Source organism: Salvia splendens, chromosome 13 (genome assembly GCF_004379255.2).
Source record: "Salvia splendens isolate huo1 chromosome 13, SspV2, whole genome shotgun sequence".
In the NCBI taxonomy this organism is placed as follows: domain Eukaryota; kingdom Viridiplantae; phylum Streptophyta; class Magnoliopsida; order Lamiales; family Lamiaceae; genus Salvia; species Salvia splendens.
In genome coordinates, this window is record NC_056044.1 from 7,175,207 (window position 1) to 7,199,887 (window position 24,681).

General features: G+C 38.6%; 2 protein-coding genes, 1 long non-coding RNA gene and 1 pseudogene across 4 annotated transcripts; 1 reads left to right on the forward strand and 3 right to left on the reverse strand.

Annotated features, from left to right (window-relative positions):
- Nucleotides 1–61: 61 nt before the first annotated feature.
- On the reverse strand, nt 62–4,978 carry LOC121760136 (annotated as a pseudogene).
- Nucleotides 4,979–8,118: 3,140 nt separating this feature from the next.
- On the reverse strand, nt 8,119–12,450 carry LOC121761745. Its single transcript, XM_042157367.1, has 5 exons — nt 12,342–12,450; nt 12,185–12,256; nt 10,652–10,820; nt 8,494–8,583; nt 8,119–8,398 (listed from the first exon to the last, which is right to left on the reverse strand). The coding sequence occupies exons 1-5, from the start codon at nt 12,417–12,419 to the stop codon at nt 8,292–8,294; spliced, it is 516 nt and encodes a 171-aa protein (XP_042013301.1). The 5' UTR covers nt 12,420–12,450; the 3' UTR covers nt 8,119–8,291.
- Nucleotides 12,451–19,907: 7,457 nt separating this feature from the next.
- LOC121762797 (pentatricopeptide repeat-containing protein At4g02820, mitochondrial-like) lies at nt 19,908–22,579 on the reverse strand. 2 transcript variants are annotated; one of them, XM_042158798.1, is made up of 2 exons: nt 22,292–22,579; nt 19,908–21,486 (listed from the first exon to the last, which is right to left on the reverse strand). In XM_042158798.1, the coding sequence occupies exons 1-2, from the start codon at nt 22,571–22,573 to the stop codon at nt 20,233–20,235; spliced, it is 1,536 nt and encodes a 511-aa protein (XP_042014732.1). In that variant the 5' UTR covers nt 22,574–22,579; the 3' UTR covers nt 19,908–20,232. The 2 variants fall into 2 exon arrangements, with proteins under 2 accessions (XP_042014732.1, XP_042014733.1); XM_042158799.1 differs by having other exon boundaries at nt 19,908–21,498; nt 22,292–22,424.
- Nucleotides 22,580–23,025: 446 nt separating this feature from the next.
- On the forward strand, nt 23,026–24,400 carry LOC121761447. The gene is made up of 2 exons (XR_006041989.1): nt 23,026–23,248; nt 24,069–24,400. It is a non-coding gene; the product is annotated as an uncharacterized LOC121761447 (long non-coding RNA).
- Nucleotides 24,401–24,681: the final 281 nt, after the last annotated feature.

Here is a 24,681-nt window from a genome sequence, read left to right on the forward strand (position 1 = left end):
TGAAGAGTGTATACAGAAGATTAAAAATAATCAATGAGCATCACGGAGGTTGAAACGATGGTAAAGCAAAATTCAAAGAGATAAAATCATTCTATATTAGTAGAAGTAACGAAAAATTTTTACTCTAATTTTCCTTAAATGACATCATGCCTATGTAGAATATATAAAATTTTAAAAACCAGGTGGTCAAAAATGAGGGATCATTTCTCTACAAAAAAAGTTAACAAATTTTCAATTTGATCAAAACACCATATCTCCAACTCCATTGACCATCTTCTCTAAATCTTCTTGTGAAAGAAGGGTTCTTTTACCCATTGCTCCACTCTTATCGTACGGCTGAGCCATCTTCCTCAAGAACTACACATACCGGGTGGTCAAATTTTACTCGTTTTATATTGTGTGGTGAAAAGCATAAGAAAATACAGAGCAAATCACCATTCAGTTAAGGTTCAAACGTACCTCTCTTGCGATATGCACAGCCATGTCCGTACTCAAGTTCAGGTGAGCATCACGTAGATGTGACAGTATCCAACTAGGCAGCTTCGAGCGCTTGTCATGACGACTATATCTAAGAGCCCAAGCAACCATTAAACACACATCAAACATTCTGTAAATTATCAAATATTTTCTCCAGGTGGAGAAATATCCTGTGGAGGCAGAAACAAGAATTAAGCTAACGAACCTCTTGTCAGCAAAAATCATCATCCCATAATCCGCTTTTGACCTGATAACTCGTCCGACACATTGGGCAGCTTGCCTCTGCATATGTACATGAATAATGTTCGATCATGTACAAGCACAGATCTAGATTATATACTAGGAATTTGGAATAATGGATTGCTGACAGTACCAAAGCATCGAATGTCAAAAAATCACCCTCCTTTATCTGGAAAGTCTCCCGTAAATACTCCAATCTTGCTAGTAATATTCTGCAACATTTGAAGAACGTAGCATATGGTAGTAATCATTCTGGTTACAGAAAATACTAACAGAAAACAATGACCATTGTGTACACAATCAAGGACTAAAATGGTTGCAAAACAATTTAAGCTGACGACTTGACAGACAAAAAGGCTGTAGGAGCAAACCAACCTGCTCAATGTATACTGAAATGGGATGCCAAACATGATAACAAGTCGGCCATAATGTCTATCAAAATCGATACCTTCTGCCACTTTCCCCCTGCAATCAAAGTAGGCAATGACTTGTGAGAAAATTATGTTAAATTCATAATCTTTAACTAAGCAGAATGTATTCTCACACTAGCCAGTCCATTACAGTTTTGCATATTCGGATAAGATGCGAACTAAAGGGCATTCGGCCACAGTGTCTAATCACACAAGTAAATATAAACTACCACCACGAACAATATTATCCTAAACTTACATTATTGGTAATGTCAGGCAAGATTATTATCTTTTATTAAAGTTTATTGGTAATAACCACTGCTGTTGGAATCCAACAATGTCTGAATAAGGAAAAATAAATAAATGTAGACACCTTTCCTGCAGGCTGCAGGTGCTATAAGGCACAATATAGAAAACAATACCTGGCTACTGAGAAAAAGACGGCGCCTCTTCCACAATCACAAGCTCTACGATAATTGTCTAGTGCGAGTGTGGTTTCAACGACATCCTGAGTCTCTATGAAAACAAGTTTACGTTGCATAATTTCCTGCACCGCATTCAAAGTGAAACCTTTGTAAAACAAAGCCTCAACGCAGGTAGCATCAACTAACTTAAAAGTTTATACTGGAATTTCCAGAGAAATGTTATACAAGAACGATTACCTTCAGAATGCCTGATTCGTGCCAACTATTAACAATTCCATCCATGTAAGAATAACTGACAAAAAAGCACACGACTCCATCTGGAACAACAGAGACCATTTCTAGCAAAAGTTTGCCATAATTTTTCTCTACACCAGGGTCACTTCTAAGATCATATTTTGTGCTCACTGGAAGCTGGTCACTGAAATAAAACATGGCAAAAGAGGAAGAGTTATTAAAACAACAGCCAAGGCACATTTTGGTGTTGGATAATTTTTTTTGAGTTTTGATAGTATAGAACCTCCTTAACTAGTTACCTTCCACGAGTGAGAACCATCGGGCAGATGCAATCCCTAGTTAAGGACATTGTAAAGCTTCGGCTCACCACAGGATTGAAATTAAGAAGACGAGGATAGAGATCAATGGGACTCAGTGTCCCAGATGTAATAACAACTGATTGAAATCGCTCAAATACGGGCTTTATGGCTAGAGAAGCATCATGACAACAAAGCTGAAAACCAATATGACTCGTGAGAAGCAATGCTGAAAGTCACTAGGCAGAACAAGTATGTAGTTGACGAGCACAAAAATGTACAGAAATAGAATAATTCAGTTTAAAGATGCCAAGCACAACATCTGAACATTAGTAGATTTGGAAAGCTATCCAAGAACAAATCATTACACATAAAGATCTCAAAACTGCTACCACCTAGAAGTAACACCTTCCCCAACCAACAAAAGGAGGCTATTAAAATATCAGTAACTATGTTTCTTCCGCAACATGCTATAAAAGCCAAATACCTGAAGAACAGGATCGGGTATGTGCGGCATCCTTTCATCAAAAGGTTCAATTATAATAGAAAATCCTCGAGTGTAGGTCCCCACAAGAGTTGCCAGATCACAGATTGTTTGGATGTGGAGAAATTCATCGGTGTCAGTGATCTCCAAGGTTAACATAAGAGAGTGAAGTCGATCATAACAAAACTTCAGCATTTTCTGGTCAATTCCAACTTGTGCATTGACTGATGCAACAAATGTAACAGGCCCCTCCTTCTCAACACTTTCCGTCTGCAATCGCCCTTTAAGATATTGTACAAACCTACGCAAAACAGACAAAAAGTGCTCTGCGCGTCTTATATTTCCAGGTACTGCTTCCTTTAGTATGTCATCAGGCAAGGCAGGATTTGCTAGCCATGTGTCACCAGCTACAAGGAGAAGAAAGAAAATGATGTCAGAATAAATCATGGAAAGACTTCATTCCAGAATTAGTTGAACACAAATTTACTCAACATACTAGGAAGGTCCCCCCTTTGTGCCAAACCATCAACAAGCCTGTTGTACTCTGCACGCAGTCGACCAGCATCGGTGGCCTTTAACCTTCCTACCATGGTAGAATAAAGTTAAGATGAAAGAACATTCAAAAGTACGTTTTTTGTTTTTCCTCTTAGGGCGAAAAAGTGGTCAACAGTCAACACACTTTCAGGAGGACTAATACCAAAACTCTTGTGCAGAAACCATGCCAGAAAAGCAAAGTTCAAATGCCATATGGCACAAGGAGACTTTCTAATATTTAAAGTGATGATTTCAGTTCGTCTATATATTGAACATTAAGTTAGCTGTCCGAACCACCTATGTAAAATCTTGGGCCAAACATTTAAAATAGTACACAGAAATCAAAACTTAATCCGTATCAGTATGCACCATCATAAACAGTATGCAACCAAACATTGCTAGTTTATTATGTTAATGATAAACCTCTAAGATGAACTAGTCCATGCAAAATCTTTTAGTACACCATAATTTCAAAAACTGTAGAATCTTTTAAGTTTCACTGCTTTTTATGGACTTTCCAGCCACAAAGGAAACATCCGGACTTTGAAATACAATAGAAACACGAACAGAGCGGAGTACATATATGTAGGAGAGGAGATTAAAAAAACACTTCAAAGGAGAGAATATAACTATATAAAAGTGCCAGAGGCATTATCACCTTGAGTATATACAGACAAATGAAAGCACATACCTCTCAATCTCCTGGGACATCCTACTCAGATTCCTTGACGCCCCATCAAGTGTTTGTGTCCTCACATTAACACTAAGTGCCTCGATGCACACATTATCAATATTATGGGCCTCATCAAACACCACAACGGTCTCCCTCTGCATCTCCTTCGATATAACTCCAGCAACTTTAGGATCAAGCAGGTACTGATAGCTATATACCACTACATTTGCAAATTGAACCATACGCCGTGCTAGAAAGTACGGGCACCACCCTTTTTGCTTCCCAAATGCCCTCAAGTCCTTCAGCAGCAAAACAAACAAAAAAGTCAAGATAGTATTTTCCAGTTTCCATCATAACAATTCAACAGATAATCAGGTGCAAACCACAAATTTGAAACACATTTCCACCAGTTCAATTCAAGAGCAATCAATAACTAAATCATAAATTCATATTCCAGTCAAACTAAAATGATCAGATATAGCAATATAATTAGCCGAAGACTAAGAATCGGAAAATAGAGATAAAAAAAACAAAAAAAACCTGCAATGTATAAACTCCAGGAGGCAACACGGCGTCAGATGCAGCCTTGTGCAGCCTTGTCGTAGTTCTCAAAAAAGTCACACGTCGGAATATCAGGATTCTCAATCGCCACTGCCCTAACCCAGCTCGCCGTGAGCTTCCTACAAGCAGCATCCACCGAATCACGACTCTTCGCCGAGACAACGCGGGGATTGACGCACAAATTCTTCCTCGAGGAGAGCCCCAACGCCAGAATCCTCGCCGATGGCCCCAATTCCTTGACCTGATAGTCGTGCAGAAACCTCAACTCAGCTAGGGTTTTCTCCATCTCGTGCACTGTGCGGGTGCAGTAGAGGAGCTTCACCGGATTGGAGGGTTTGGCGAGAACGTAGCTCGTGATTAGAGAGAGAAGCGCGATGGTTTTCCCGGTTCCGGTCGGCATTTCGAGAAGGCAGTGGCCCTTGGCATCTAGGGCGCGCTTGAGCTCCACCATGTACGAGTACTGTTCCGGGTAGATATTATCGTACGGGAAGTATACGGTCACGTCTTCGATTTGGAACTTCATCTTCACGCCGGCACCGACAGCTTGCGGCGGAGAGAGAAATAGCCGTCGGTAGTGATCGCCGGCGCTGATGATTTGGGGAGCAGAGTATTAGCTGTTTTTGCAAAGAGCGACGTCGTTTAATGGACCTACTACTCATTTTTCCTTTTATTTATGGAGTACATTTTTAAAAAATGAATAATAGAAATTTCCTTTAAATGCGACACTTTTTTTTAACATTTTATAGTACCAACATTTATGGAGTAACATTTTGATACGATATATCTTTTCCGTCCCTTTAAAATAGACCACATTTATTATTTTAGAAGGCTCTTTAAAAATAAATTAATTCTCATTCTCTATTAATAATATTCTAATAACTTTTTCTTTCTATCTTTTTTACTTTACCAATTGCACATTAAAACTAGTACGGAATTTTTTTTGGGATTGTGGAGTATTTCTTTAAACATTCTTTTGTACATTTTGTAACATTTTAAAATGAAAAGATATAATGCAAGTGGAAAAATACTTCTCTAGATATCAATTAGATAGTTAGGGTATCCACAATAGGGGCGGCGCGCCGGCCGCCCCGGAGTCGCCTATGCCGCGGCTATTCATAGTGGATGACACGGGCGGCGCGACCAGGACAGATGGGAGGGGGCGGAAAAGCCTTCGCCGACTTCTCGGCGAGGACGCGGCGGAAGTGGCTTAGCCGCGGCGGTGCCTGCGGCTGCTTATTGCACAACTATTTTTTATTTTTATTAATTTTAAAATTTGAATAAATTTTATTATAAATACCCCTCACATCTTCACACCCATTTCAATCTCTATCCACTTTTCACTCCCTAATTTTTCTATCTCTAAAAATGCACGGTGGAGACGAAGATTCACCCGATACCAATACTTTTTCTTTTTTTATTATTATCTCGTTTTCTAATTATTTATAGTCTGATAATTTAAATCTTCATTGAATTAAAATATACAAAAAATAAAATAAAGTGAAATATGGCCAAAAAGTGTCCACTATTGTTGTGGAAACTTTTTTTTGTGGCTGTGGACAAATCAGAAGTGGCTGAGGACAAAAAAAGTGGCTTGTCCAGGGAAGTGTCCTCCATATTGTGGATACTCTTACTTGAATCAGTATTTCTCAGTTAGATGAGAATAGACAATTTCTAATAGTACACTAAAACTTAAATTGAAATAGGTAATTAGCTACAATGGTACTTAGAGCATCCGCAGCGGTGGCGGTTGGCGCCACCGCCGTCCGTGCCAGCGGCAAGGCGAAGGACCGCCACCGCTGCAACCGCGCCGCTGGCACGGCGCTGCTCGATGTATCGAGCACGTCCGTGCCAGCGGACGCACACGTGGCGGTCTCCCATTCGCCAACGGCATAGCCGTTGGTTTCAAACATTTTTTTATTTTTTTTTTAAAAAATCGGATTTTTATTAAAAAAATCGATAAAAAATAAAAAAAAAAAATTTCACTTCCCCAAAAAATTATATCCGTTTATAACCGTTTTTCCCCAATTTTTAATTTTTTTTATTTTTTTTACCCCAAAAATACACACTTTCATCTATAAATACCCCCAATTTCACTCCAAAAAATTCACACTTTCACTACACAATTCTCATCATCAATCTCTCATATCCATTTTCATCTTCCTCTCACACCCTACAACACCACTATGTCCGGTAACGACGACAACCCAAGCGGCTCTCACGGTTGGAACCCCGAATGGTTCGGTTCGCAACCGTTTCATAGTCCGGAAACGGAATATTCGGCCCCTCCTCTCACCCAAGATTCGGGCGTTCCGAGTGGCTACCGGCCATACCCAATCGACGATCAAGGTGCCTCCGATGGGCGCTACGGGTGGACACCGGAGCCTAGGCCTCGCGCCCCTTCCCAAATGCCGAATCCTCCATCTCGCGCCGGTGTCCGCACACCGTACTCACCGGCGGAGATGGAAAGATTGTTCAAGGCGTACTTGGAAATCTCCGAAGATGCGGTGGTTGGAACGAACCAATCCGGCGATCACTTTTGGTGGCGCGTCTCTAGCCGGTACAATGCACACCGGCCGCCGGGAACGATCGAGCGCAACGAGAGTATGGTGCGCAACTGCATCGGCCGAACGACGTCGCGCCGCGACTCCATCTGCCCCTGCTCCCGAACCCGCACCCTATGTTCCACCTCCACCCCCGAACAACTCGTTGTGGGCCCTTAAGCCAACTCAATATGGCCGATAGGTCAACTATGACCCCCACGCAACTTCAAACGCACGAGTCCATGATATTGGGTCTCCAAAAACAATTGGGGTTGGTGCCGCCGGATGCGTAGTCTTCCTCGGGTTATATTAGCCAATAATTATGTAATTTTTAATTTTTAGGAGTTTAATTATGTAATTTTTAATTTTTAGTATTTTAATTATGTAATTTTTAATTTTTAGGATTTTAATTATGTCTTTTTATTTTATTTGTAATTTGTTATTTTTATTGTGGTTTTTTTAATGAATTTTAGTATTATGAAAATGTTTTTGTGTAATTGAATTTTATATTAATTGTGCTCGTCCTTGCGGAAGAGCACTGTTGTGGGTGTTGTGCTCTTGCCAGAGAGCAGGCATGAATAGTACTGCCCGGGCCCACAACCGTGCCGCTGGCAAGAGCACGGTTGTGGATGCTCTTAAAGACCAATTTCATTTTTGGTGTTTGAGTAAAAAAGTACTCCCTCCGGCCCACTTTAGGAGTCCCGATTTACTATTTTTGGATATCCCACTTTAGGAGTCCCGGTTGGAATATTTCATAAATTGTAATAAGTCTCATATTCCACTAATATGTCTCCACTCACATTTTATTATAAAATTAATATATAAAAGTAGGATTCGCATTCCACTATTTTTTTTCACCAACTTTCCTTTACATTTCTTAAAATTTATGTCGAACTCAAATAAGACTCTTAAAATGGGACGGATGGAGTAATACCTATCTTTAGATTTACATTAAACCAAAACCAATAACATTTTCAATGAGTACAAAAGATATAATATAAAGAATATTCAATTTGCATTAAGAGTAAATGATGGGAATAAAATCATACTACTCCATTTGATATGATATTTACACTAAAATATAAGTTTGAGTAATCACATCATCTAGTCGTCGAAACAAAGTATCTATGTGACTATTTCCCTTGTACTACACAAATAAAAAAGATCATAACTGTCTTTATATTACTGAAAAAATTTAAATTGCAATACATGATAATGTTTATCAAAAGCTAGGAAAGAAACAAACAACAGAGACTGAACTTATTCATTTTGTATTATCCAAAATTCTACTATTATTATATTTTGAAGATATTGATTCATCCATTTTAATGAAGCTTTATTCTCTCTTATACTCATACACCTAAATGAACAAAATATAAGAAGAAACATCAAATGCAGAGAAATGATTTGTGGGCTGCTAATACGTCCATTCTTCAGGAAGAATAATTTCTGGCGAAAAAGAAATGTAGTCTTCCTTTTGTTTCTCCAATTTTTCATCAATGTTCTTGGTTTTCTGACTTTGCTCTGCGTGGAGTAAAAACAAACCAATTTTGTCATTATTATTGTATAACAATAAAATATAAAATAAAGCATAATACTACAATTGATGAATTGAATACCTGAACGGGGTTTAATTTCTTGACCAAGTTCGTGGACGTTAAGGTTTAGTGCTTGAATCACTCGAGAAGGCAACAGAACTGGAGAGAGAGCTGTTAAAAACAATTTAGTAATGATTTCATATCCATAGATATGAATTATGATCGTGGACAAATTTCATATACTACTATTAATTTAATATATAATCATACAAATATGATCGTTTGACATATTGAAAAATCTTACTGAGAAAAATAATTATCTATATACTACATTAAAAAAAGCAAATAGACGAGTATCATAAGAAATAATAACATTAGGCAATCCACAATATGCTGACAATAGCACACCCGATCCGCCACAGTGGCACCGCAGACAACGGACGATGCGTCGTCCGCGCCCGACGCTTAGTCCGCGGACGATAGGGCATCGTCCGCGTCATCGTCCGCCCACTGTGGGCGACGCGGACGATGACGCAGACGATGCAACGCGTTTAGTTTTTTTTTTAATTCGAAAATTTTGTTATATATATTCTCCAGCTTCACTTTTCATTTGTAATTTTTCGATTAACTTTTAAACTCTCAAATTACGCTATAAAATAGATTCCGGTGGATACTCAAGTCCTAGTAGCCCGATGTTTGGAGATGGGGCACGGTTGCCGGGTACACAACTTGGCGAATATCGGTCGTTCAACGCCAACACACACTATGATCCGGACTTCAGTACGGATTCGTACGGTCTCTCCGACATGGAGCAGTCTCCAACTCGCCCTGCCGTCGCGCCGCCGCCGCCGCCGCCCCGCCAGAAAGAAGCGGACCAAGCACCGGGCGCACAAGTTGCCACCTCCGACAACTTGTGAAGAGTATGCCCCCGGCCGTACGAACTACCAGTCGGATGAAACCCTCGTCTTGGCGAGGTGTTGGGTGGATATATCGGAGGACCTGATATTCGCGAACAACCAGAAGCAGCTCGCGTACTGGGAGCGCATCGCCGAGCGCTACAATGAGGCGAAGCCGCCGAGAGCGTACAAGCGCCAACGGGAGCAGCTCCGCAAGCACTGGGATCACGTGAAGAAGCAAGTCAATCTGTTCGCGGCGGAGTACGAGAAGTGCTCGAGGGATCAGGGAAGCGGCGAGAGCTTGAGCGACGTGCGCGATAGAGCGCTGTTGTCGTACCAGGCCATGTACGGCGACTTCAAGCATTTCAACATCTGGGCGCTCTTGAGGGACAAGCAAAAGTTCCAAGGCGGGATTCTGCACACCGGTGCGGCGAACAGGACGAAGACCACCGACACTGGTGGTTATACCAGCGAAAGCGGAACTCGTCCGGTGGACCTCAACCAGACGTGCACAGAGGAAGAGAGTTCCGGCACACCGATGCCCTGCCGGCGACGTCCCATAGGCGTCAAGGCTGCGAAGAACAAGGGGAAGGCGAATGCGACATCCTCCTCGGCCGCCGCCCCCCAATCGCCGATCCCGACCCCGGCGACACTTGCCTACGCGGATTTGGCAAAGGTCTCGATGGCGCGGACGTTGTTGGATACGCACAACGCCCTTATTAAGTGTACGGATCCGGCCCAAGCCGAGCGCCTCCAGAGGTTGAGCGATGAGTTGAGCCGGAAGTTGGGGCTTTTGTAGGATAGTCATTTTTTTTTTATTTTTAACTCGTGTAACTTTTTTTTTAAATCAATGAATTTTTTGCCGTTCTTTTAGTTAATCGTTGTGTTTTTTAATAAGTTTGCATTTATATATTTGAAAACATTTAAATTAAATAACAAAATAATAGTAAAATGCTTAGGGCGCCCCTTAGGGTGCCCCACTGCAGGTGGAAGGGCAGGAGGATAAAATGCTGACGTGGCGGTGCATAGGGCGGGCTTTAGGGCGCCCTATTGTGGATGGCCTTAAAGAACCCAAAATTTTCTAAAGGTAAAATACATGCATAAAAATGTAAAATACTACTCCATCCGTCCCAAAATAATATGGACTTTAGGTTCGGCACAAGTTTTAATTTAAATTATTAAAATAAGAGAGATGTATTGAGAAAAAGTAATTAAAATATTGCTAATGAAGAATGAGTCTCGCCCCATTAGATATAAAAGAGTTTTCAATTTTAGAAAGTGCATATTCTCGTGGGACGAAAGGAACATGAATACTACTATGATTTTATAATTAAGTAGCATACCTGGCTTATTCGTGACTTGAGGGACAGTGCCAGTGGACTGCCCACGCGGAATGAAAACTCCAGTGCCACAAGATTTTCTCTTTGGGCCCAAAAATATAGCCAGCATTTTGGGCCCACTTTTGGCCCAATTCAAATGATTTTTTTGCCCCGATCTCGGTTGTCCTTGAATCTGTATTAAAGAGGATAAATTGACCATTTATTTGATGCAAAACCTAAATAGTAAATCCGTTAATATTTATCAACCAAAGAATATGTGGATGAACTGAAATTTCATCAAACATGATCTGTTGATCAGTTAAAATAATCATCATGAGATGTGGCATCTTCAGAGTTACTATACCTTATATAAATCATAACCAAAAACTAACATGGCAATTATTAGGTTTAACATAAACATAAAGCTCTGGCAAGTTAAACTTAAGAATTCACATGAATATTTGAGACAGAAGAGTCCATTCAACATAAAAATTTACAGTAGAAAAGAAATAAGGAGTATTAAAAAAATGAAGAAATGGGACACTTAAATAGAATTAAATGATAAAATTAAGAACAAAATAAAAATGAAGTAAACAGATAGTATGTATGTATGTATGTAAGTTTTCACGTAGTTATTCCTAGAGTGGCCAATGACTTAAAAATCCACATTTCCATTGCACTAATTTAAACCCTACCATGACATTTCTTAGGAATAGGCCGGGGTGAAAATTAATCAAATAATATTGCTAAATTATTGGTAAATATTCTACTATTAAATAAAGTAAACAATATATTTTATATGTATGTAAAAGAGTTATAACATTAGAATCAGTCTTATTTTTAAACCAATTTTCAAAGTGAAATCATTCTTGCAGCCCCTCGCCATTAGAAATACTAAGTTAATCGAACAATTCGTATTCTATTCGACATTCAAAGTATAATTATGTATTCAATTTGAATTATAATTATATTTGACTAGATTTAGTTACAAACCTAATTAGATTCTTATTTTAACTTTTTCTAAAAAGATCCTTCATTTAATGTTATTACAATTTTTTATTATCATTTAATGTTATTACATGCCGAATAATAATATATTGCAAAATAAAATTAATTAAATTCAAAATTCGCATGACATTCTCAAAATCTTCTAATCTGTATAGATTCTAAATTTATTGCACGCGCTTCATATAAAATAACCAACACATTAATTAAAAGGGAGAGACAGAAAAGGTAAAAAAAAAACAAGCACTCCAAACCACTAAAACCACATCTCCATTAACATTTTTTATATCACGGAAAAACACAAAAGTAATAGTACTACTGTAGTATACTCTCTCCTGTCACCCAATAATTGACCACTATAGTTAAAAAAATTAATGGAATACGGATCTCATGTTTATATATTAATTTAAATTAGGAGAATGCGTGACCTAATTATCATTTAATTTTTTACATAAAAAAATTGAAAATGGACAACTAATGAGAACGGACAAAAACAATAAAAATGGCCAATTAATGGAGAACGGGGGGAATAAAAGAATTACTACTACTTACCACCGGTGTAGGTTTCATCTCGAAAAAAGACTGAGATTTTATCCCGTACGCTTCGAATCCAGGAGATTGCTCCTGCAGCAAGAGCGACATGCATTAAGGAGTTGTATTATTCTGTAATGTACAAACAGCAATGCACGGGGAACAACCCTCTCCCTACCTTAGCGTGTCTGTGATCGTGGGCAAGCAGCCAAGGACGTGCTCCATTTTCGAGAACATCGGAATGATTGTGCGCCATGCTGCACCAGATAACTGGGGAATCTAGAGAGAGAAAGTGAGGGTGAGTAATTTGTTGTTGAGCAAACTGAATTGTGAGGGAGAAGATGTACAGTTCAACTTCAAACCTACAATATAACTACTTATATATACTACTTGAAAATGAAGGGGTGAGGTGGGATGTGTTGGGGTGATTATGTTATATTTAAGGGATAACTGCCTTAAAAGTCACTAACTTTGCCCGAATTCCGGTTTTTCCCACGAGCTTTAAAATTGGCGTATAAAGTCACCAACTTTGCATTTAGGCTAGTATTCCCCAACCCGACCCGACCCTGTGTTTTCCGGCAACTCAAAATCCCATGTGGCATGCCTGAAATCTGACGTGGAAAACGCCGGAAATTCGTTAGCCCTAAAAGTCACAACCTTTTCCTATTTTCCGGTTTTTCCCACGAACTTTTCACATTCTCCCATCGCGATTTCTTCTCACGGGAATTCTGTCGTAATCCAATTTCAATTTTTTCCATTTCAAACAATCGATTTTTGGTCAATTTTGATTGAATGTGTGATTTTTTATTTGGTCGAAAGTAGTCAATTTTCTGGTTTGAATGTATGGTTTCAATCTCAATTTTATTTTTTTAGAATAATCACTCTAGCTCCCAAATCTCGACCAATTCAACGTATCTTTCAACAAATTAAACGACTCCATTGCAAAAGGCCTTGTAGGAAAATCAAAGGAATAACTTCTCGACACTTCTCTTTGTGGGAAGCCTCTTGACACCATGTGCCCAAAACTCTGGCTATTGCCACGAGTGGCGGCGGTGAAGGGAAGAAGAAGCTCTCTAGCGCGCCATTGTGGGAAATGCAATTGGATCTGTTTTAGGGCGGTTTCTCTTGCTGTTACTACTTCCTCCGTCCCTAGATAAGCGACTCGTATTCCTTTTTGGGATGTCCCACTATAAGTGAGTCATTTCCCTTTTTAGCAAAAAAATTTCTCTCTTACTTTATTCTCCACCTACTTTATTCTCTCTTTACTCCTCTACTTTTCTCTCTCCCATACTTTATTCTCTCCACCTTAACCATTTATCCTGTATAGGAAGCAGAGCAGGAAGAAGTCGCGGTCAGTCGACGTGGCGGCTTAAAAAAAATCAGAAAGTGACTCCTCTGCCGGCGCGCAGAAGCCCCTCGCCGCTATCGTGCTTATTGTCGTCGGCACCGATTTGAGAGTGAAGTGAAAGGAATTTGGGGATGAATTTAGGGTAAAAATGGAGGTGAATTAGGCTAAATTTGGGATTTTGTAGGCTAAAATACGAGTAAGCTTAATTTTAACACGTCAGTAAAAACTCATCACGCTCTCAGCAACCACGTTAGCTTAAAAGGACACGTCAGCAGGATAATTTTTTAGCTCGTGGGAAAAACCTGAAAATGAGAATAGTTTGTGACTTTTTGGGCAGTTTGACACGTCAGCAGCCACGTCAACTTATACACTCAGCAGCCACATCAGCTTAAAAAGACGCGTCAGCTCGCTCTTTCGCTGGAAAAACCTTCATGGGAAATCGGCGACAAAATGCAAAGTTGGTGACTTTATATGCCAATTTTAAAGCTCGTGGGAAAAACTGGAATTCGGGCAAAGTTGGTGACTTTTAAGGCAGTTATCCCTTATTTAAAGCGTTAAATGTGTGTATTTGCCAATATTAGTTATCACTCATGCCCTTGGTTATTTGACTTAATTACTATGGCCATCAGATTTATTATTTTCTAATTGCTTTTTTTTTTTGTAATTCGGTTAATTATGAAGTAATATAACGTTCATATGAATTCATACATAGTTACTAAAATATACTACTACTAAATTTTAAATTGTATCAAAATGAGTACTAAATTTATACTTTATTTATTCAAGTTCTAATTCAATTATTTTCTTAATTTGATCTCATGTGACAATCAATATTCTACATAAACATTTCCTAATTAAAAATAGTATTCGCGACGATGTCTCTTATCCGTCTCATCCCTTAATTATTCATGGGCCCCATTGTACTTTTCACTCCATCTCTTAACTAAGAGACAGAACATGCAACCCTCAATCTCTTATCCGTCTCTTAACCATCTCTTAACTTACTATTCATTCAATTTCATTTTTTATTTTTTTCCAACAAATTCAATTAATAAAAAACACACTTCATTAAATAAAATAAAAATATAACTTAAAATCCTAAAAAATACATAATTAAATTCGTGGCAAAATAAATAAAAAAACATAATTTAAAATACAATTTTATAGAAATTAAAAAAACTACTCCTCCGGCGAATCATCTCCCAAAGGCGGTGGCGGTGCACTCAAGCTACCTGGAGGCGGAATACCAATTTGTCTTGCCATATACTCAATTCCGGCAAGATGGGCTTGGTATTGTGGAGGCGTCATGCTGGAAGTGTCCGCCATCGTGGCGGTCAAGTACATGGACAATAGGGTGTTCGAGCCCGAGACTGAGCTCGCCTGGCTTGATTCGCCTCGGCCCCTCCTCCCTCTAGCCGCCTTCGCCGCCTTGATCCCTTGCGGCCGACGGCGCCCACGGAAGGACCCCCCGGCATAGTCTGCCGTGCCCTCAACCTTCTGCGAGGCATCCTCTTGTGCGGCGCTGCCCGAACCGCCCCCACTAGACGAGTATTGGCCACCCGCCGTGTGCTTCGTGCACTTCGAGGTTGAGCCCGAGCTGGACCGCACACCGCCAGCCCACCTTTCCTCGTCTTTGACGGCCTCCCAGACATCGACATGTCTGAATTCTTTACCGGTGTCGTCGAAGTAGACTCGCAAAGCCGATCTCAGAATGTCGGCTCTCGTGGCTCCGCTTTGGTAATGAGCCGCTTCGTTCTTATAGATGCCGCAAAATTTTTTGACCTCCCTGTCGACTCGGTCAAAGTGAGCGCGAAGCATCTTCAATGTACGGTGGCGGGACCCTCTTGGCTTGATCTCGTTGTAGGCCTCGGTTACCTTTTCCCAGAAGCACTTCCGGGATTGTTGTTTCCAGATAATGGGATTGTACGAGACGCTGATCCAGGCATTGTACACCGCCATCATGTCCTTGCGGCTGTACGGATGCCGGCCTACATACTCATCCTCCTCGGCCGCCTCGGCCTCTTCCTCCACGGCGTCGAATGCCCTAGAGCTTCCACCGCCTCGTCCTCCTTCCGGATGGGGTTCATCCGGATAATCCTCCCGAATTCGGGATAATCCATGCGAATACCTCGGGGCGGAGGGACGAGCGTATGCATCCACATCAAAATGGGGTGGTTGGTACCCCCCGACGTCGATGAGCCCTGGGTGCCCGTCGTAGACGAACCGGAACCGGAACCACCCAGCACGTTGTACATGCCCCCCCAGTGGCCAAACGCGTTGATGTCAAACCCGCCGGAGCTGCCACCGCCAGAGTTTCTGTCGCCGGACATTTTGTGATGAGAGGTTAGATGAAAATTGGAGAGGAAATGAAGGTGATTTGGAGGATTTGATGTGTATTTGTGTGTGAAATAAGGATGAAATAGGAGTATTTATAGAGTATAAAATAATAATAAATAAAAAAAGGAAAACGGTCGAAAAACGGTAATATTACCGTTTCGATTTTTTATTTATTTATTTATTTTTTAATTAAATTCGAATTAAAAAAATGATTTATTTTGTCGGCGTGACGAATCCCACTCGCGGGCCAGCGAGTGGGCGTCAAGCATGGCGTCGGAGCGCGCCACGTCGCGCAAGCACGTGGCGAGACAGCCTGCGAGGTGTCTCGGTGGGACGGGCGTCTCGGCGAGACCAGGACGAGACGGGGCGCTGCAACGTGTCTCGCCGCCGTCTCGTCTCTGCGGGACGAGATACGAGTCACCCGCAAGACGCGTTGCGGGTGGCCTTAAAATCAACTCTCTTTATGTCTGCATTTTTGTTTTACAGTTTTTCTGATTATGACTTATACGAATAATTTACTCATATATATGCATCAACGGTTAGTCATTAAAACTACTATTTGCTAGTAATTTTCGCAACTTAATTTAAAAATATTCTTTTTCCCTTGCATAATTGTTTGTCTCTACGGCTCTACTTCTCTTTGAGAGGAATCAATTACATTAGAAGTTGTTTGTGAGTTTTCTAAGAAGGTTGTGGTATCCAGAGAATTTGGTTTGGTTTTAATACTAGTGGTATAATTTAATTTTCTTATTTACTTTTTAATATAGAAAGATGTGTAAATAGATTATAAAAATAGGATTATGTGGTATTTGAATGATTATGTAGAATATAGTAATAATTTAAAAAATAATTGAATATCTAATGATATAAAAGTAGTAGTACTATAAAGTTAATTTAGTGGAAACAAATTTTCATTTGATTTGCCCTTGCAATTGAAAATGTTACTGTATGTTGCAATTAAAAACAATATCACTGTTAGGGCTGAGAAATCGTGCGGATTGAGTCTCTATCGGGTCAACCTAATAGCGGCCAAACCCAATAAGGTCAAACCCAACCCAAAATCATTGTGTTCTTATCGGGTTCCAATCCAACAGATTCGTGTCGGATTCGTGCGGATTTCGTGTCATCCAAAAAAATATCGGTCCTCTTTAATGATAGTAAGTTACTATACAATATAGCGTCACGCTACACGATAAAGACCGAAACATGATATTATATAATTAAAATTTGATATTACACGATAAAATAAGATATTACAAAATTAAATAATTCATTTAAATTATTTTTAAATCCAAATAATAAAATTAAAGTATAAATTAAAGTATATTAAAATTAAATATAAATAATAAAGTTAAAATAATTAAAATAATTATTTTTAATAAAATTTAAGTATGCAGTAATATTTTGTAATTATTAAAAATAATTAATAATAGTATTAATCACATTTTTACTAATAAAATTAAAGTATTATATTTTTTAATTAATAAAAACAATTAAAATTAAAATTTAATATATTATTTTAATTAATAAAAATAAGTAAAATAATTATTTATTTTTTAACGAATAACCCAACCCGACCCAAATCCGACCCGACCCGACCCGACCCAACCCAACCCAAAATTTTCGGGTTCTTATTGGGTCGACCCTATAAGGACCCAAATTCTAAATGTGCGTGTTCGTGTCGGGTTAATTTCGTGCGGATTCGTATCAGATTATCATGTCGGATCAAAATTTGCCAGCCTTATTCATTGTAGAGTATATTCCAGGCAATGCTTGCTATTGTAATTATAGGGGAAAAAAAGAAAGGTTTAAATAAACATCCCGTGAAATTATAAGACAAGGTAAAAATGGTGTTAAACAAAGACTAAGGCCCATTTCTAATTATAAAGATGATATGCTCATTTACGATTTTGGTCCTAAATATTGAGTTTGGTACTTCTATGTCTTTAACTTATTGATTTGGTTCGTTTTCTCCCGATTTTGTTAAAGATGTCAAATATTGACGGTCAACCATTTTTTAACCCAATTAGCATACTAATATGCCTAATTAAATACTTAAATATTATTTTCTAGGGTCCTCTTTTATTGCTTATAGCATCATAATCCAAAACTAAGACCGAATTTACATCCTTCGATTTTGAAATGAGTGAATGAGATTAAACCACACGAATTTCAATAAATTATAGACAAAATATCAACAAATGGGTAAAATCGTCATTCTGTTATCATATCATAATTTTCGTGGTTTTTTTTATAATCAACACAGTATATTACAAATATTAACACAAGTACACGAAAATATCAACACATTTTTATAGATTTTACAAGCTTTATATTGAAATTTTTTGATGCATTTATTGATAAAAGAAACTGTTTATCAACATATACGAAAACTGAAATAAAAATTATCAAATTTCATCATCCGAACATCGTCGGAATATATACAATTGATATCTCGTTAGAATCCTCATAAAATTACCTTTAATATGATAGTATATTTTTTGTGAAAAAATAATTTAAATCAAGAGAGTTACGTAATTCTAAAATTTTGAGATGATTTTGAGGAGAGAGAAAACAGTTAGTTTTAACCACCATATGTAATAATTGACATTAATACCCTTTAATTTTATTTAATTATACAAAATTTAAAATATAATTCACTTGCATTATTTCAACCACTAGATCTCCTAATCTAATGCTAAGAATTGATCTTAATTTGAGATTGCTAATTAGCAACTGATATTATAAAATTAAAAATCCTGAATGCTTCTTTTAAGAAGTACTCCTACAAAAATCATATTTTCTCATTTTCTTTTCTTCCAACTTAGAGGCATGGAGAAATTCAGGGGCGGACGCAGAAATAATTATCGATAGCGGCTGAGATTTCTAAATTTTATTTTGATGTATATTTTTGAGTAATTTAAATAATTTATAGGGGATTTTACATTATAATTTACACTAAATTTGATTAAAATTTTAAAAAAATTAATAGAAAAAGTAAAAAAAAAAATTCATTGAGGGCAAGGCCATCTACATCCCTATCTCAATGCCGTCTCATCCCTTAACTATTCTTGGGTCCCACTGCACTTTTTACCCCATCTCTTAACTAAGAGACAATACCTGCAACCCTCAATCTCTTAACCATCTCATCCCTTAACTATTCATTCAATTTCATTTTTTATTTTTATTTCCAATACATTCAATTAATATTTCATTGAAATATTAAATTAATACTAATAATTCATAAAATCATTAAAAATCACGAAAATTACAACATCCGAAAATACGAAAAATACATAATTGAAATCCTAATATTACAATTTATTGAAATCCACATAATCATGGGAAGTGATGCGGTGATTGTCGAATGATGCGGTCGTTCGACGCATTTGCTCAAATGGATCCATGAATGTATTAAATTTGGGAGAAGAATAATGTTTTGAGATAAAGAATGTAGAGTGTTTGAGTGAGAATAGAGAGTTTTTTGATAGTGGGTTATTTGTGGGAATGATTTGATATTGGAAAAAACAGCAATAAACGACTAGTATTTTTGGGGGAAATTTTTATTTTTATTTTTCGATTTTTTTCAGAATTTAAAAAAACAAAAAAAAATATTTCTTCAACGGATATAAATGACGCACACTCGCGGGCCGGCGAGTGGGCGTCACGGCCGCACGGGAGCTCGCCAGGTGACCAACGCGCGTGGCGAGCCAGCTCGCCAACATGCTCTCGGCAGAGGGATACGGACCAGACGGAGTGGCCGCATCGCTGGCTCGATGCTGTCTCGTCTCGCCGAGACGGGACCGGTCTGGCAACAAGCCAGCGCTGCGGATGCCCTTCTCCCTTTGACTTTGGGTCCGCCCATTGGAGATGTTGCATATCAGTAGCGGCTCTGGGCTCTGGCGGCGGCACCAGACCATCGCTCGTTGTCCAAGTAGGACATACATTTGACCGCTACGACGATAAGATTAAAATGTTGTATTTCTTTCGAGATTGGGGGTTTGGGAACGGTGGGAAAGAGAATGTGTTTAGGAGCTTCTCTACATGGTGCTGCCATTATTTAGATCATACATAAAAAATATTCAATTGGTAACATGGAAACATGAAAGAATTGAGAAACAAAAAGACCAACAAATGTTAGTATCTCTAGTTGGATCTCATTCATATACTTTTGATAGGTTCTTATCCTATTTCTAGCACTCCTAAAGACTACACAAATGTTATAATTGAGTGATTATATTGCGATCATCTGTCGAGTCCTAACCCATCCAACAAATCTTGACCCTGTTATAGAGTACAAGATTCCCCATTCTCAGTAGCTAATGCCTATATTCCCTAGTCTGAACTCAAAATCACTGCGACAATTCCGTCCCCTTATACGTTCTCAAGCATTGATTGGAACTTCAGCAACACACATCTTGCTTGTTAGTTGCACTAATCTCTTCGTTTCCTCATCCATTTCTACACCGTCCTTCTTCATCCTTTCTGCTACAATAAGCGGCATTTTACCCGCATTTGCATAGGTTCGCAGAAGAGAGTTGTAGATCTCCGTATTCACATAACCAACGCGACCAAGAGCTGAAAGCAATTTCTCGGCAACGTCAATATCACCAGACTCTTCCACGAGCGCAAGGACTTGTTGCACTAGCTTCTCATCCGGATCCCATTGTCTCACACTGCGAATGGCTCTCTTGAAGCAATCAACAGCTTCTTCAACCTGCTTTTCTTTCAAGTAACCCCAAGTGAGAAGCTCCCAAGTGGTGTAGCCCGGCACTATCTTGCTGTCCACCATACGACTGTAAAAGGTTTTGGCCTTGTCCATTTGTTCGTTGTTGATGTAGGCCGCAAGCAGCAAATTTGGGACCCTCGAATCCTTGGTTGGAGAAACGGACTCCCATTCATCGTACAGCTTCTCAGCCTCTTGAAATTGTTTAAGCTTCAGTAAGGAAGTGATCATGCAAGTGTACTCCACATCGCTCAGCTTGCGGAAAGTAGACTGCATCTTTTTCCATATTCCACGAACATCATTCTTGTTTTCCAGAGCTGTATGTAAACTGATTAGTGACGCATATGCCACTCTAACTTTTCGGGAGACCTTCTTCTCCATATCCTTCAGGGCAGACACTGCTTCTTCCCCGAATGAGTTCTTAATATACATGCTCGCCATTGTGCTGTGCGTCACCCAGTCTGGTTCAATTTTGGCCTCACTTAGCTCACGAAATACCTTTTTGGCCGTTTCAACAGCATCCTGAGAGGCGCAAGCAGCCAGCCAAAGGTTATATGTGACGATATCTGGAGATGTAACCTTCTTCACCTCTTTAATAAGTTTTGGAATCTTCTCCAGTTGTCCTGTGGAAACGTATAGACAGAGCATATGGTTATAGGGAACCGGAGATTTCATGTAATCATTTTCTGACATCTTCTTCATCAATGCCTCAGCCTTTTCCGATTCCTTGCAATGGACATAGGTGTGGAGAAGGGCACTACACGTTATAGGATCTATCATGTTTTCAGGGAGGTCTACAAAAAACTTCTCTGCACTGTTTAAACCCCGAACTTTTGCAACTAAATCCAAGTGGATTGCAAAATCCCCAGACATCAGACTCATATCTTCTTGTGTTCTCATCCATTCACAAACCTACAAACAAGACTAAATATAAGATCATAAATTCCGACCAACGGTTAACTGATTATTGTTTCTAATACGTTGTAAAAACCACCTAAACTACTTAATCAAGAAACTCATGATAAGAATAATTAATTAGCTTATAATCCACTTTTATCACTCATAGTTTTAAGAACTTACAGTAAAAATTTCGAATAAACAAACAACATGAAAATAAAATGACAGCATGTAGCATGAAGCTCAAAGGAAGAAGAGGAACATCCATTACTTCTCCTAAAGTAATAGTTTAATTTCTTCTAAGAAGTAAGAAATTCAGAGATTTGTCAAATATTGAAGTAGCAAACTAGTAAAGGACACAATGTCTTCGCAGAATAAACGATTGAGATAATCGCATAAAAGAAAGCATTTTACTGAATGTTGAACATTAAATATCCTCTGATGATTAAAACATAAGTTGAGACTTGAGAAATGTTAAAAGATTCTTAATGGCAGGCTCTAATAAAACACTCGTCCCAAATTTGAATTGAGTTCAACACTTCGATGTGATAGGGTAACCATCAACAAATATGAAAATGCATTTGCTTCACTGCTAAATTCCACAATTACTTAGAGGATTTACACATTTTCTGAATTAAAATGAGGGGGAAAAAATGCAAATACAGCCTTCTTAACTTGGATATTTTGCTCGCACTAAAACTTCTGCTCAATTGAGATAAACAGAGACAAACGTGACAGAGCAAATCAAACATTCTACTATAAATTAGCTAAGTAGCAACAAACAATTACTAGTAATCAGGAAATTAAGCAGATTTAGAACCTCGAGAGCATGTTTATAACGCTTGAGGCTCCGTAGCTCGCGAACAATCCGATTGAGCTCGTATTTTTGCACCAGGCGCCCCTCTTCCTTCCACTTTCTTATCGCCACGACGGCGCTCCGCTTCGAATACACCAGAGCAAACATCCGCCGCCCAAGCGTGTCCCTGCCGCCGCCTTTCGTTCTATTCGAGGCGCTCTCCTGCGTCGGCGCCGACAAGACGGCAGCCTTCGTCGAGAAGCGCTGCGCGGCGGCGACGGACGTTGGAACGATACGGCGCAGCATTCTCACAAATACAAGAAATCAGTGTGCAGACTGCAGAGACTAACTTCTGTTTTCATTATGCACCTCAACATGGGTCGGCCCAATATCATAATGGGCTTAAGTTGATGACACTAAATATTCATTTTTATCATAATGGGCTTAAGCATTCCTCACGATTTATCTCTCTTCCCGCGACGATATTGATTTCTTCTGCAGACTGCAGACATAAATGATAGCTTACGGGTACAAAGTTTTGAACAAATAATATCTATTAATAATACTCATTTTATTAATAATCTATATCTATATTTATATTTATAGGAGAGTATTAAAATGACATTGTACCACCAATATGTACCGTTAGATATGGTAGCAGATTCATTCTAAGATTGACATGTGGCAGGTTTTTATTCACAAATAAAATATTTAAAAAAATAGAAAATAACGGTAAAGGGCAGAGATGGAAACACAATTCCATCGGTTTCTCTCCTAGCGTAAATCACGTGTTTTTCCTTCTTCTCCCAAAACACTTTCTTCAATTTTGGAACTTATTCACGATAATTTGAAGCAGGTTTTGGCTGCGTTGATTTCAATTCTTGGCGCTCAAACTCTCCATTTATTCATTCAATCTTCAATTCATACAATCAATGGAGAATGATCGTTCTGATGTCGATGGAATCGTTGATTTTCCAGAAAGTAAGAAATTCTTCAACTTCATTATGTTCTTCTTTAATCCACGAATTTGAACTAGAGTTTTGTGAATATGTTTTGCAATTCAACTTAATCGATTCAATATGCAATTCACCTCCCCGATTTCGAGAATTTGGTTGTGTATGTTTCCCTGATTTAATTCGATCAACAATTGTTTCGTCCGCAACTTTAATTTTCTGATTTTGCAATTGAAACTCATGTGCAATTGAAACTCATGGAGTTGAAATTCATATCCAATGACTACGTATTTAATGTTTGCTTTGGTTAATCCGCATTATGGATTTCGCTTATCAGATTGCTTGTATACGTTTGCTACATTGCTTGCTTTTGTGTCTGGAATTTAATGTCGTTTGGTATGTGATTATCTCAAAATTTTTTTATCGCAGATTGCTTGCAACCATTTGTTATATTGTTGTTGTGTAGTTCTAAAATTGCTTAGGAGTGTTTTTCCTTCATGTATACTCCATTCTTATTTTACTAATAGGAGTAGATCTTAGATTGCATGACTATGTATTCGTGATTGCATGATTATAATAGATGATTTGAAATATTATAAATACATGTCGAGGTGTGGTGTGTTTGCTGTGATTTAATAGTCAACCATCACTTCGTATTGTTGATTGCTTAGTAATATTTGCCTATTTGCTTGTGTATGTATTATATTTTGCTTATTATAACAGTCATTTCGTATTTGTATTTTCAGTCACGATCCCTTTTTCTTTTCACAATTAATCAATTGTTATTTATTTCTTATGCTATACAGTTGCCTGTGTGCCTCATTTATCTCAAACCATTCGTTTGTCAGAAATAGAAAACCGTGACGACGGAATTGCTTTCTACGACGCTTACGCTCGTGCTTCTGGTTTCGACACACGGAATTTTCAGCCGTTTGGTGTCGCCAAAATAGAAGGCTATTAAGTTGAAAAACAAATAATTGCGTAGGTGTAGGAACTGCGGGGAATTGGACCTCCACGACTCCACGAATTGCAAGTGGGTGGATGAAGAAGAATAGCCAAATTGCTTGTTTAAAATTGTTTTATTGCTTGCCTCTGATTCATGAATTGCATATCAATGTTTTTGTTACCTTTTTAGGGGAATTACTTTGTTATTATATCTAAATATTGATTTTTGATACCAGATTGCTTGGTTACATTATTTTTACTACTTTCAATATTTATTGTTTCCTTATACAATAGTAGTGCTCTTAAAGTACTCAGAGCATCCACCACGCTGTCCCTCCACCGTCCCTTAAACTACCATTTGAGGGCCCCACTGTACTTTTTTACTCCATCCCTTAACCAAGGGACGGAACCTGCAACGCTCCGTCCCTTAACCGTTCCTTAAACAGTCCCTAAAATTACTATTCATTCAATTTCATTTTTTATTTTTATTTCCAACCCAATTCAATTAAAAAAAAC